At 33.5% G+C, this 15,473-nt stretch overlaps 1 protein-coding gene across 1 annotated transcript; it reads left to right on the top strand.

Moving 5' to 3' along the window:
- The first annotated feature begins 14,257 nt into the window (after window positions 1-14,257).
- On the top strand, window positions 14,258-15,139 carry LOC111883470 (uncharacterized). Its single transcript, XM_023879799.1, has one exon. The coding sequence runs from the start codon at window positions 14,258-14,260 to the stop codon at window positions 15,137-15,139; it is 882 nt and encodes a 293-aa protein (XP_023735567.1).
- Window positions 15,140-15,473: the final 334 nt, after the last annotated feature.

Raw genomic sequence — 15,473 nt, 5'->3', positions numbered from 1 at the left:
GTCACAAAGACAGCTAGCATATAACTTACATTGGGCCTACCCTTCCTGATCTATGGGCTCATCCCAACATACAATGGGCCTAGACCGTCATACAATGGCCTAAACCAACATACCATACGAGAGTTACAAAGACAGGTAGCATATAACAGATCCTAGTGGGCTGGAATTGGTGCCTTCAACCCACGAGTACAGTAAGGAGACTTACCTGAATCGCAATGCTGACTAAAACCTCGTATAATGTTTCACCGATCACAACCAACAGCTCTCACCGCCAAAATATGGATAGAACACACCTCCTAGCAATCCACACAAGGCAAACCCTAAGTCTACCTTCTAAAAATAAGGATTGACCAAATAGCCAATGATCAAAGTCAATGGTTAGAGTTGACTTTAGATGACCGCCACCTCATGGCCTTCCTTGGCCACGTCATGGCCTTTACCTAACCAAACATGCGGGAAATTCCCAATAGCCACATCGTGGCGACCTATGGCCATGCCGTGGGCATTGGGGTTCTAGCACCTTAATGGAGTAAGCTGTTTTCCTTGATTTCAAAAGCTCCAAAGCTCAGATCTGGTCCAAACTATGGTCTAAATGAATAAATTTTCCAACATTGTCCATTAAGACACCCAAAGAGATCAAGATCTCAAACCATAGGTCCAAATAAAGCCAAAATCCATAATGTCTTAACCATTAAGCCCTTAATCCGAAAATCCTTAACCCCAAATCTTCTAGAAGCTAAAGGGGTACCAAGGGTCCATAAAAATGATTACTTGATGGAAATGCATGCCCCATTCATGTCCTTAACTCAACTTAGCTCAAATGTCAAGAAATGACCTATAACTCATGCAAGATAAACAAATCACAACCAAACTTCATATCAACAAGATATGATGCTCAAAGGACACTAGAGAGCAATAAAGTTTCCAACTTTATTCCATCAATTCACTCAAATCAACTCTATGAACCAAAAAGGGACCAAAATAACCTAGATTTAAGAGAATAACTCAAAAGGTAGAGACTTGGATCCTTACAAATGGTCCAGAAGGTGATAACGAAGATGATAAGGTGTTGCTTGCTTGATCCTATTCTTCTTCTTTTCCTTTCTAAAGCACCAAAACCACCCAAAATGAGCCAAAACCACCAAGAGGAAAATGATTAGGTTTTTTCTAAGGTTGAGGGGGATAGAGGTTGAGAAATCAACCCTAGAATCGAGTTAGAGGGGGTTTAAATACGAAGGGAACCCTAAAAAAGTCATGGGCTTGGGCCTAATCAGCTTCCACATCATGGCCTTCCTTAGCCACGGTGTGGTGGTCCAAAAAAAAAACGCGACCAATTAACCATTTCCACGTTGTGGCACAAAGTCTCCTTCAAAACTCCATCTTAGGTCCTTGCTACAATTAAGTTTAACCAATCTGGACACGGGTGTTACAGATGCATTTATAACCTCAAGATAGAGCATGAAAAAACCCTTTTCTCCAACTCACAAGTCCAAAAATTATTTTAGTCACTAAATTGGTCCAGGAGTTGCTCAACTCTAAAGATCTTTAAGAAAAGGGACTAAACATCACCAAAAAGGTATACAAACTTAGATTTAAACAAATAAAAGTCAAGATCTGAACTTTATACCTAAAAAGACTCATATTTCTAAAGTAGATGGTGGATCTAAGTGCACTCCTTGCTTCCTTGCACCATAATGGACTTCCTTCTTCCTAAAGCTTCATAAAAACCACAAAACAAGCTCAACAATCAAGCATAGAGGCTAGTGTTTAGGAGGGTAAGGATCTCAACGAGTAGAGGCTACCAAATGAGGCAACCCTTGAGGTTAGAGTCCTTAAATAGGTCTCAAATATGGGGGCCTAGGGTTTTGATCCCTCAGTCGCTACTACTTCGTGTCTATACATATGTCACGCTGTGAACGATCAAGATGACACATCTAATTTTAATATGTGGTCGCGCCGCGGTGGTTCTCCATCACCACATCGCGGCCAGTCAAAACTCCCAAAATTAAGTTTTATGCAATAATCTTTAAAAAAAATTATACTTAAAAAACTAATGTTATAGATCAACTTCTCAAAGATTCTTATCCATAACTTTACAAGATTGAAACCTTTAAAAGTTTCATGGTAGTGTATCGACTTGATAGAAACATTATAAAGGATTTTCATTGGTTATGGAAGAGGCGACTGAGGAGCAGGAAAGAGCTCGAGGAGGTGTGTGACGTCACTTCTGATGTTGTTAGTGTGTTGTTTTCCACTTCGACAGATTCTTGGCTCTGGATGGCAGACCCCTCGAGGTTGTTTACTGTTAATTCGATGAGAAGGTTAATGACAGCTAAGCTGGAGGTCAACAACACCATGCATAATTACAAATAGGTTAGTTGGGTACCCATTAATATTAAAAGCTTTATGTGGAGTTTTTCATGAAATGGAATTCATGTGGGTGTCAATCTCACTACTAGGGGTATTGTTATATCTTCATCCTTATGTCCATTTTGTAATACCGAGGAGGAAAAGGTTGAACATGTCTTTTTTAGTTGTTCCTTTGCGACTCCGCTTTGGTCATTGTTTCTTTCTTAGTGTGGGCTGAACTTTGGGGGTGCCGAATAGTAGGCTGGATTTGATCAAAGTTCTAGATGAATCGTCTCAAGGAAAGAAAAGGATATTGGCCCTCATCTATTATGTGATATGTTGATATGGAAGGTTTAGAACTAGTTAGTGTTCAATTCTAAAAGATAAGCTTCTTTAAAGACGACATATAAGATTCAATTGGTCACTTATAACTAGATCTAACATAGATTGGTTTTTCGTTATATTATTTTATTAGATTGGTCTATTTCTCCTTTAAATGCTTGTACCTTGTAACTTTTGCTAGCTCCTTGCTAATTGTTTTAACACACCGTTAAAAAAAATTGAAGTTTATAAATCAATAAGTGAAACTCGCATATACTTCTGTTAATCATTACTCGGGATGGATCTCACCATAGTTTATTGGGTTTGTATCTTGTAGTTTGTTATAATAGGTATGTACTAAAACAAAAAATAAATAAATAAATAAATAAACTTAGACCGGAAACCTAAACGAAAACACAATCTTGATTTCTATCATTTTTCTTGTACAAATTACAACTTAGACCTCACTACATTAATCATAATTTTACTCTAAAGAAGCAAACTCTAAGAATCATCATATACTCTCAAGAAGCAAACTCGAAGAAAACATGCTGATGCATAAACTAGCAGAGGAAAAAAAATCAAAAGAATGAAACCGATGAAAATTTTGGCTAATCTTCTCTCGTAAGAACCATATCATGCTTATATTCTAATACTAAACCTATATGGAGTATATGTGAGACAATACTTACTCATTAGTATCGAAACCTATATAGAGTATACTTAGGGCTCGTCCAAGCAAATTTGAGGCCCAAGATAAAAATAAAAAAGGGTCTTTTAGGTCACTGATTATACAGAGCTTACAACGGTAAGAAAAAACACAATATATTATGGAAATTTTATCAAAAAATTACATCCCTCTACTAACTTCTTGACTATTAAAAACCTCCCAATATTTTATTTTTGTTCGATTGTGTTCTTCTTGACAAGATTTGAAATCGTTAAATAGATTGTTGCTGAAACAAAAGAAAATGATGAAATCATCAAGTGAGAGAGTTATAACTTTTTTAGGATTTTAGCAGTCAAAAATCTAATAAAAGGTTGTTTAAATAATGTGTTCATAATAAAATTTTTTAATAAGATGTCGGACTGTAAGCCACATAGAATTTCAAGGCAGTTAATTTTGGTTTTTTCGATCAAACACATAAAAAATTTACCGTTTTAAGAAACTGAAAGTTTGATTTTAGATATTCTAAAAACCAGATTTAGGCACAGTTATGTTTATCTTTATATAAAGGGATATATACAGTAAAGTCCCAATATTTTCATCGATTTGACAAGAAAGTCCTAAACTTTATTTTTTTGACAGTAAAGTCCAAATTACCGGCAGTTTTTGACATTTTTACCCTTTTTTCCCGGTTAGCCGGTAATTATGATTTTTTTGTCAACAAAATAAAGTTTAGGATTTTTTCGTCAAATCGTCAATTAAGACTTTGCTGTCAAAAAAATAAAGTTTAGGATATTTTTGTCAAATCGTTGAATATATTGGGACTTTAGTGTATATATAATTTTTTTGTGTTAGAAATTTAATGGTATGATACTCTTTAAGCATAAGAGTTATTGAAACCTTCTCTAATCAGCTAGATCCTATTGAAATCCTTTACATTTGCTTCTTGTTAAATCGTTGTTTTAATCTCAACAAACCGACATTGAAAAAAATTGAGATAATCAAGAAAGAAAGAAAGAATCAGGGTTGTGTTGGCCTTTTGCAATCTCAAAAATGGAGAAATTAGAAACCTAAAAAAACGAAATTGCCCTGGCTTTATACAAACACAAACAACACATGCCTAGTCAAGAGGGTGTGAATGTGGAGAAGGGAAAAAAAGGGCAATTTCGTTTTTTTCGGTTTCTTATTTCTCCATTTTTTGGGCTGGAAAAAGTCAACACAACCCTGGTTTTTTCTTTCTTTCTTTCTTTCTTGATTATCTCAATTTTTTTCAATGTCGGTTTGTTGAGATTAAAAAAACGATTTAACAAGAAGCAAACGTTAAGGATTTCAATATGATCTAGCAGATTAGTGAAGGTTTCAATAACTCTTATGCTTAAAGAGTATCATACCATTAAATTTTTAACCAAAAAAAAACTATATATACACTAAAGTCCAATATTTTCAACGATTTAACAAAAAAGTCTTAAACTTTATTTTTTTGACAGTAAAGTCCTAATTGACGATTTGACAAGAAAGTCCTAAACTTTATTTTTTTGACAAAAAAGTCCTAATTACCGGCTAACCGGGAAAAAAGGGTAAAAGTGTCAAAAACTGCCGGTAATTTAGACTTTACTGTCAAAAAAATAAAGTCTAGGGCTTTCTTGTCAAATCGATGAAAATATTAGGACTTTACTGTATATATCTCTTATATAAATATTGGAAAATAAATTGTACGAATTTGAATACTCAAATGATGTTATTTTATATAAAAATTAACTGATTAAGTGTAGATATTAAACATTAAAATTATTATTATGACCGTTTAAATTTATATAGGAAACTTATCTATACATTTTTAGTAAAATTTCAAAAAAAGTGTGACTAACATACGAAAAGGGATTTCACAATGGCTTGAAAACCAAACTATTCATTGAGTCGTACATTACTAGTTCAAGACACAATGAATATTTGTTGAAAACTTTATAATATTTTCTTTAAAAAGCAATTATTTTAAAATTTAAAATGTTTTGAAAATAAAAAATTTATCGTTTGATCCATCAACTAAAACGTTAGGTTTTAAATTGTTATTCTCATTTTGCAAATACATCTCATGGAATAACAAGAATTGAACTCTCTATATTAAGGGGGTGTTTGGCTTATTTTTCTGAGAGACAAAAAAAATTTTTGGAAAAATTATAAAAAATTATGTTTTCTTTCCAAAAAATCAGTTTTTCTTATATCAAAAATCCAAAAGAAGCTTTTAAAATATTTTTATCAAATATATTTTATATTTTATCTTTTGTAAAAAAGACTTTTATCTCTAAAAAGATAAAAATAATTTTTGGACCTAATCGTTGTGACACTCATGGCGCTTGGCCAGCTTACTCACCAAATTGGGTCAGGCCTGTGTATAGTATTAGACCACTAGCTCCTGTCTTCAATACTTTAATAATAGGCCCTAAGAGAAATTAATTTCTAGCTTTCACCCTCAGACAAAATCAACAAATGCAGCGACTCTTTATTCTTAAAAATCATTGCATGGAAAACTTTTCAAGTTAAAAATAAAATAAAATAAACATATATGGTTACACCATTAATAAGATTGCATGTTTAGATTAGCATAATACAACAGAAGTGTTCACCTCATGGAAATTTACTGAATAAACCTTTGTGTATAATACTAATGCCTTAAGAAATGAAGTTCTTGTGACATTGGTTTATTGAAATGTGCCATGATTAAATAGACAAAGAAGAGCTCATACGAAATGTGCAAAGGTTTTATATATAAGAATGTTAATGGACCGATTTTAGTAGATATTTACTTATCATTGTGAGTTGAGCTTCCGATTTAACTCAAGATCATTTATATTATTTTTATTTCTCACATTAGGTTATATCTCCATCTATATATACAAGTGATGAGAAATATATTCATAACAAAGAAATATACACAAAAAATTGTGGGTTTCTATACCAGGGGATTTTAGAGAGAGTTTTGAGATCAAAGGAAACACCAGACTTAGCTATCAAATCTCAAAATCACACTAAAAGCAGGTATGAAATCGTTTTTACTATTGAAGTTTTATTTTAACTAGATTCAAGATAAAAACTTAAAGATATGCTTCTGTATTTTATGCTTTAATTATGGAAATAACCATCACTACAATGCCAATCCTAAGGCATCGTACTCATCCCACGGCCCAACATTTTTTTATTTTATTCTTACTAGGTGTGAGCCCCGTGTATTACACGAGTTTTTTTAAAAAAAAAATTGAATATAAAATAATAAGGATCGAGTTTTTCAATATATCTACCCTAATAAATGAAAACTAATTTTTTTGTTTATAATTGGATTCCATAACATTTTTTGTTTTGAAAAAGTTATTGTATAAGTGAAAATTATGATATGTAAACATTTAATTATGGAAGAATTGATTATTACCTAATTTGTAGTTGTACGTTTTTTTTTTTGATATGATTATTGAAATTTAATTTAATGATTCTACATAACATAAATAAACTTGTATAAAATATGGAATTTACTTTTAAATTTAAGAAAATTAAAAGCACAAGAAAATGCCAAGTGGAAAAAGAAAAAATCAAAAAATCCTACAAAATGACATGTGTCAAACTAAATGAAAACATGACATTTGGCAAAAACATTTTCATTTATTAGGGTAGATTTGTTTTGTATGACAAGGTTCTAAGTTTTATTGAAGAGAAAAAAAAAACATCACCAAACATCCCATTCTAATGACATCCCTTATTCCCTTTTGCTCTTGCATTTGATCTAAAGGAAGATAAAGATTTGATCATCAATTGAACATTTTTTTCATTCCTTAATTTCCGAATAGAGCAAATAGCAACTCCCATTTTTTTCATTCCTCATTCCTCAATATTCAACTCTTTTGAGCTGAATATCTATTTTATTCTTACTAAAACACATGTTATATATTTCACTTGTTAACAGGTATTTTAATCAATTTATATATATACTAATTAAGAAGTAACAGGTGAACAGTACCTTGCTCTTATCGGTTGAATTTTTGATTTTCTTTTTTCTTTTTTCTTTTTTGTAATCTGTATTTTTCTAATTATAATGGGTCGGTGCAGTTACTATTCATTCCCAAGCCGTGTTACTTTTAATCATTTCTTCTCCTTCTACGTGTTTCTCTCTGTAGTCTACCTTTCTTTTGTCCAATAAAATGTTTGCACATATTTCCCACCGACTACATCTCCATCTCTGATATCTACTCTTTGAAGCTTCATCCTGACCTCCACTGTTCCGTTTTTGAAATCACCATCGGAGGTTTTCGTTTTCTTTATCTCCTTTTTGATTATCAACCATCTGGGCCTGACAATTATCGTCAAACCGTACCGAACAACGGTGTACGTTCACCATGGAAGGGAGGAGGACTATCGCACACTGTTCCTCATCAAGCCTTTAAATCAAAGTTTGATGCCTCCTATCTGTTATCGAGAAAGAAAAACGGAGGTGGGTTCCTTCGATCCTTCACTGGTCAAAAATAAATACGAAGGAAACAGGTGGTGATGGTATTTGTCGATGGTGTTGGTCTGAGGAAAACATCACTCTATTCTATTTCTTCTAACGCTTCTGTCGATACTCGACCATTACGCCATCATTGTATTTGATTTCAGGTTTGTGACATCGACTTCAATGACAAGTCATGTAAGGAATTATTGAATAGAGACAAAATTCATGGTTTATTTTCCCTATTTACTTTGACGGGGTAGTGGTGGAGATGGATTGTTATTTGCCCTGCCTGATTACAAAAACTCAAAGTGGCCATTGGGGTCACCTTCATAAATTTCAACTTCCACACTTCCAGATATCTCTAGGTATCTCTATTTCTGATCAAAGTGGCCTATTTTTGTTTCAACTGTAGAAGTATAAGTAAGTATACACTAAATGTATTGGTTCTTCAATTTTTATTTTAGGATGTTGAATTTTTTATTCTTTAGTCAAAATAGATAATTGATTTTATGATGATTGTGTATGTGTTTTGCCTTCATCTTCTTTAGGGGAAACGACAATAGAAAGAGTTTGTGGCGACGACGAGAAGAACACATTTCCGTTGCTAATCTTTTACCCGAACAAACAGAATGAGAAAAGCTTTCACCATGTAAGATTTCATTTTTCAAATACAAAATGAATTAAAGAGAATTTAGTTTTTGAGGATGTATGAATTAATGGTGTCTATTTTATGAAGTAAATTCTAATTTTTTTAGGATGTATAGATTAATGGTGTCCATTTCATGAGGTAAACTCATTTAAACTCCAAAATTGTAGTGTGCAGTCAAGATTTTCACCTAACAGAATTTAATGAGGCTACGTAGTTGCAAATTGCCGGCCCATTCCCATTACATATTTACTGACTATGATTCTTCTCTGTTGTATTTAAACCAGAAAAATGCGATTTAAGGACAACGAATGAACAGGGAGCCCTCTGCGACGTTACAATGTCACATAATAAAGCTCCAACTTAAAACTTCTTCACTTATCCATTCTAGATTCGGTTTAGATCCCATTAAAGGGTTTGTCTCTATTTCTTCATTCTTGATCTGTTTTTGATTATCTTTTTATGTATGAATTATAATGTGGTTGATTGGATCCAAATTAGCTCAGTCGATTATCATTCATTTCATCTTTTATTACGATCTAGACCAGTAGCAAGATGATTAGTGACCAAAATCTGTGGAGCACAAGTATGTCAAAATTCTATTTTGGATGCAGTAATGCCACCAGTCAGCTCCCAAGTAAGTGGTTTCTTCAAAACTCAAAAGGGTTGTTAGTTCTTGTAATGCTTTTCATTAATTTGTGTGTTTTCTTTTCTTTAACCACAGAAGCTCAATCAGTAAGACGACCTAATCGATACTTGCTGATTGACACCAGTGGAGGTTTAAACCAACAAAGAATTGGGGTTACTCATACTTGATAACTTGACATCTTCCTTCATTTCATCCGATTTACATAAACTAACTTATCTAAATTCTACCTGTAATCTCAGATTATCATTCTTATTCTTATTTGGTTGAAATTATTTGGCATCTACCTAAAGACAAGATTATCACAGTTTACAGATGTCGCCCATTAGTTGATCCCATTTACCACAGACAACTTTTGTCAATGCAATTGCTTGCTTAAAGGTAAAGTTTTTTATTTTATAACGTGACATTAAATATGCTTACTTATTTGTATATGTTTTTATAAATAATGTTAGTCTTGGTGTCTCTTTACATATGGTTTTTAGTAATTTTTACTTTTTTCATTTAATATTGTGAAAATATTAAGTTTTGTGAATAATGGTATTAAATGAGTAACGTATTTTGTTTGCTGGAAGGAAAAAGTGGGGAAAGAATAAGCTATTGTGCTGTCAATTTGTTGTAATTATCAGTTATTAAGCTTCAATGTTATCATTTTGTTGTGATTATAATCTATTAGGTTGTTCTAATTGTAAGCTACTAAGTGGTTCTGTGTGCAAATATAGAAACCACGCATTTGTCCCATCCAGTTGATTTCGCTAAACATCTGGCAGATGTAAGTAATATTTACTGGAAATGATTGCTTAATGTTGTCATTGTCTCAACTTGTATTGGGGTTTTATGCATACATTGTAATCACTAATTCCTGGCACTATCCATCATTTTTGCATTAATGTTGTGCAGATCTTCGAGTCTTGATTAAGGATTTTATTTTATCTTTATTTTGTAATTTATTTTAATGACATGGAAATGTTGTAAATTATGTTAGGTTGGAGTGAGACTGCTTTGCAGCTACTGCAGGTGTTATAACATTTTGAAAATAAAAATTGTTGTTAGGTGTAACTAAGTAAATATACTTTACGGTTTGTTATTTCGAAGCAGGGGCATTTTCGGTATTTTTACGTCTTTTGTCTACGTACTTCCTTTTGTTAGCACCCTACTTTCTTTTATCTCTTAAAATAGTTTGTTGTTCTTTCTTATTTATAGCTAAAATAAAGTCAATTTTTTTTCATTAATCTTTTCTTCGTTGATCCACTTCCTTCTGAACACCCTTAAGAGAATCCTTAACATTATGTGAAATCCATTTTTATTATGTTGGAAATGGGAAGCGACTTGCAGGCTACTTCTGTCCATAGAAATATGATACTTTTAGACCAAAAAAAAAAGACAATTTTACCCTTTAATCAAATGCCAAATTCCAACCCCGCACCGCGGGATCCTTCCCTAATTTATAAGAATTTATAACAAATAATATTTTAAACCGCATAAAAATCATAAAAGATGGAAATTACTATAATACAAACATCGCAACGCTTTAGTCTATGGTACTCAGGTTAAATTTTTTTCTTAAGAATATGAATTTTTCAGAATTTTAATAACAGCTCCAAAAGTTAATGCAACAACCGATCACGACTCCACGAGACGATGTTTTTGGCCACAAAAGGCTACATGGATCCTAGGAGGAGAGATGCCACTATGAGATATTTTCTTCAAACCTCTACGTTTCTTTTTCGACAACCACCATATTAATTTAATGTTGTATTCTTAATACCATGTGTCAGTATCCTAGTCCTCTTTTGGAAAGAAATACAATTTATATTTCTAGAAATAGATTGAAAAACATATCTATCAAATAAATTTTTAATTGAGTTTATATATATATATATATATATATATATATATATATATATATATATATCGGAAATTGAGTATACTAACAACTTTTTGTGTTTATTTAAAAAATAACCTATTAAATTATTTTTTTGCAAAATAACCATTTTCTCCGAAATGGACCGTTCTGAAATCTATTTCAGACTCGTTTTGTTGTGGACGGAGCCCATTTCGGATCCTCCGTGTAACGTCCCATTTTCACAGCAAAAAATTTTCAATTTTATTTAAGTAAATCTTCCCAATTATAAATATGTTATGGAGAAAAAAACGTTTATTCCAAACACATTTATAAAAATCAGAGTAATATTAAAGCGCGAAATCTTCATTTTTGTTGATGAATGTATATAGTTACGCATTCGTCTTCCCATGATGATCGATGATACCTGAAACAATAAACAACTGGGTAACACACAAAGCTTAGTGAGTTTCCCCCAAAATACTTCATCCGATAAACATACAAGCACGCATCGGGTCCACTCAGCCATCGGGCTAGAATAACCAGGATTTGTTGACTTACCGCCTCAACTCAACCTCTCTTCCCAAGCCTTCATGCCTACAACTTATAGCCTGCCTGCACAGGGTATCTTGGCCTATAACACAAAGCAGGACCGCCTCAACCCACTAGTACCATATGTCGACATATACACAATCAAGGATCAAGTAGGGCACATAATACTGACAATCATCAATCATACAACTAACTACCGCCTACTAGTCCTCTCACATCATATAGTCCTGCTACCAGTTAACCTCCATAGAATGCATAACCATAAGTAACCAGAGGTGAGATAGCCACCTGAACAGATGATCCTACTCTAAAGCCACATCCAAAGAATGAAAAGGCAAGAAAGTCTAGATCAAGAGTTCCCAGGCTATCCTACATGACTACGTACACCCCTATGGCACTCCACTAGATGATAACTACTAAGTATAAATAGACATACAGATCTACAGATCACTACCACATAGCAACATCCTAAATACCGGGATACAGATCTAACAAATCACTACAACATAAAAACATACCAACTACCAGGATACATATCTAATAGGTCACTATAGCATAACAACATCCTAAATAGCAAGATACAGATCTAACAGATCACTACAACATAAAAACATACCAACTACCAGGATACCGATCTACGAGGTCACTACAACATGGCAACATATTAAATACCAACAATCTAAGGAATGCATAACCGTATGTACTTAGAGGTGAGATAGACACTAATATTGCCATATTTATACACATTTTTAGGCAATATTTTAATGCATTTTGATTAGTATTTTGGTTATTTTCAAAGATATATGGTACTTATGAGATTAAATTATATTTTGCAACCAAAATGAACAATCTTGAAGAAAAAGGACCAAAAGCGATAAGAAGTGGAACTTTGGAGGATTGAAGAATTAAAAGAAGAAAATCCCTACTAAAAGCCCAAATCACAACGTGGTACTGACTTACACGACGTGGAGTGAGTGTTCTAGAAGATAAGTGCACGAGAAGTCAGAGTCCTTGCCCAATAAGGATTCATCTTACATCACGACATGAAATCCCTCTTCACGGCGTGAATTACAATAATTCCTAATACTATATAAATTCATTCACTTTCACGATTCAAGGAGTTTTTAGAGAGACTTGGAGGGTTTAGAAAATGATTTCTGGAGGAAATTTAATCAGACAAACCAAGTCCAAGCATTGAAGGAGTGATAATTTATTGAAGGTCTAGAGATTGAAGACTATAATCATCACTTGAGTTTGGTACATTCAATTATGTCTTTATTTATTGAATTTGAGTATGAGATTTCAGCCATGAGTAGTTGAATCTAGCTGCTTCTGTTTAGCTAGATAAAGCTTCATGGATTAGTTTATTAATGATGGATTTTTACTAGTTGGTCATGTGCTTGTGTTTGATTGTTAATACCTAGCATGCTAATAGTAGATACTTTAATTGCTTGAGTTTATGTTCCGTGTAGCGTAGTAATTGTTAAATTACATGAACTTGACACCTAGTGATTTAGTGACCATTGAATTGGTAGAGCTAGGATCGACCCAATCTTAGATAAGTAGTTGAAGTAATTGAATTTAGCTTTGTTGGAGAACATAAATTATGACCATACTTGTGTTTGTTTAATAAATCTTACATAGCCCATTCATAATCCATAACTGATTATGTGTTTGATTTTGTGTGACCATGCATAGTTTTACATGAATTAGTTAAACATTAGTAAATTTGGACTTAAATTACTAAAAATATAAAATTTGGTAACAAACTTTAATGATCCATAATTAGTATATAACCATAAAGGAGAAGTGTTCGATACCGGACTGTTTGTGCTATACTATTTGCGAAAAGGTACACTGCATTTAGTCGAATAGCTAGTTAGATAGTAGGTAAAATAAGGTATAGTACTATTTCAACATCAAGTTTTTGGCGCCGTTGCCGGTGAATGGCTGGTTTAGTTTTGATTTAATTGCTTTAGTTTAATCGATCCTTTTTGTGACGTTAAAACCTACAAAAAGTTAATTTTTAGTATTAGTTGATTTTTTTGAATAACCAAATTCACGACGTGAGCTTTTAGCCTCACGACGTGAGCTTAGTAATTTTGTATTTTTCTTTCGTTTTTGTTGTGACAACACGAGGTGGTACTCCCTACCACGTCGTGGTGAACAGTCATCAGGCGTTTTTATATAGTTTTTGTTCAATTTTACGTTTTTATTTTTGTTTTTTTATAGGAGTACATGACCCATGGATCAAACATACCTTTTGGAAAGAAGAAAGGCAAGAATGTAGGTGAATCGACCAATTCCTCAAAAGATGAAAGCAAGGTTGAAATCTTTGAGAAAAATCCTAATCCTTGAGAATCCGATTCCGAATCAGAAACCGAAGAAAGTAGTGAACCCGAAGATGATCCGAAAAACAAGATGGAGAACATTGCCAACATGTCCATGGAGGCATACAAGAAAAGAATTCGAGAGGACACCAGTCCCGGTCTAGTGCGACCTGGAATTCCTGCTACCGCGACATTCGAGCTGGAGGGACATATTCTTTTCGCGCTTAAGGAAGTTCCATTTTCTGGGAAAGATCATGATGATGCTTATAAGCACCTTGATGAAGTCAATGACATAGCTGGTTACTTCAATATTTTAAATGTCCCAAGAGAGACGGTGTTATTGAGAACTCTTCCAGTTACTTTAAAGGAGATACCAAGGATTGGTTGAACGCGCTTCCACTCGGTGCAATTACTACTTGGGCACAAATGCGTGAACCATTTTTAGAACATTTTTTCCCACGTTCTAAAGTTGCTAAACTCAAGAAAGATATAGAAAACTTTGAGCAACAACCGTGTGAGTCACTTTACGAGGCATGGGATAGATACAACAGATTAATAAGAAATTGTCCCCAAAATGATTTAAATGAGCAACAAGAAGTATCAATCTTCTATGATGAGGTAAACATGATGACAAGGAAACTCCTTGATTCTCAAGGACCTTTAACAAAGAAAAATCACGATGAGATTAAGGAATTGATTGAAGAGTTTTCTAAGAATTCACGTGAATACCACAATCCTAGACATGATGAAGCAAAATGCATTAGGAGTGGCACTTTTGAGGATATGGAAGTTGTCTTAACTATGTTGAATACTATGGACCGAAGAGTGACTAAGATGGACCAATCCATACATGCTATTCATGTAGGTTGTGTAAGATGCAATGGTCCACATTTGACAAAATATTGCCATTTGGAGGAGAACGAGAATAAGAAGGATCAAGTATACTACTCTAATGGAGACAAATACGATGAAGATTGGAGGAAGCCAAAGAAAGAGTGGTTTCCATATGATGAATATAAAAAGCAAAAAGATGAAAATTTTAGGGGAACTGGCCAAGGCTTTTATCAAAAAAAGCAACCACAACCAGAAAAGAAAGTTGATTTAGAGTCCATGCTAACTAGATTTACGGAGGCTTCAGAAAAACGAAATGATGAGACCAATGCAGTGATAAGAGACCAGCAAATTCTCATGAGGGACCAACAAGCTTTGCTAAGGAATCATCAAGCATCGATACAAAACATTGAAGCTCAACTTCGACAATTAACTACATTGGTTAATGAGCGACTCTCTCCACAAAATTCTCGATAAAAAGCCACAACCATATGTCATGGTCATCAATACTGAACAAGATACTATATCTGAGTTCCTATAAGCCATAGAAGTAGAGCCACATCTGCCTGGACCACAACCGAAGAAGTTCAAGATCAAAGAAATAATGGTTGCTGAACCATCAGACTCACATCGTGAGGATCCTATTTTCACGATGTGGGGCCAGTATCAATAGAAAATTTTGGCTGATGTTCAAGCTTATCGTCCTCCGCTGCCCTTTCCTTCTCGAGCTAAAATTCATCCACTGGAGCAAGAACATTTAAAGTTCATGAAGAAAGTCAAGGGTATCCCTACAAATACTCCTTTTAATGAA

The sequence above is a fragment of the Lactuca sativa genome, chromosome 2 (genome assembly GCF_002870075.4).
Source record: "Lactuca sativa cultivar Salinas chromosome 2, Lsat_Salinas_v11, whole genome shotgun sequence".
NCBI classification, from domain to species: domain Eukaryota; kingdom Viridiplantae; phylum Streptophyta; class Magnoliopsida; order Asterales; family Asteraceae; genus Lactuca; species Lactuca sativa.
The sequence above is the reverse complement of the archived record's forward strand: the minus strand, read 5'-3'. Positions and strand labels throughout refer to the sequence as shown.

What these genes read in the sequence shown, in the direction of transcription:
- LOC111883470 (XM_023879799.1), top strand. Translation starts at nt 14,258, where the DNA reads ATGCGTGAACCATTTTTAGAACATTTTTTCCCACGTTCTAAAGTTGCT.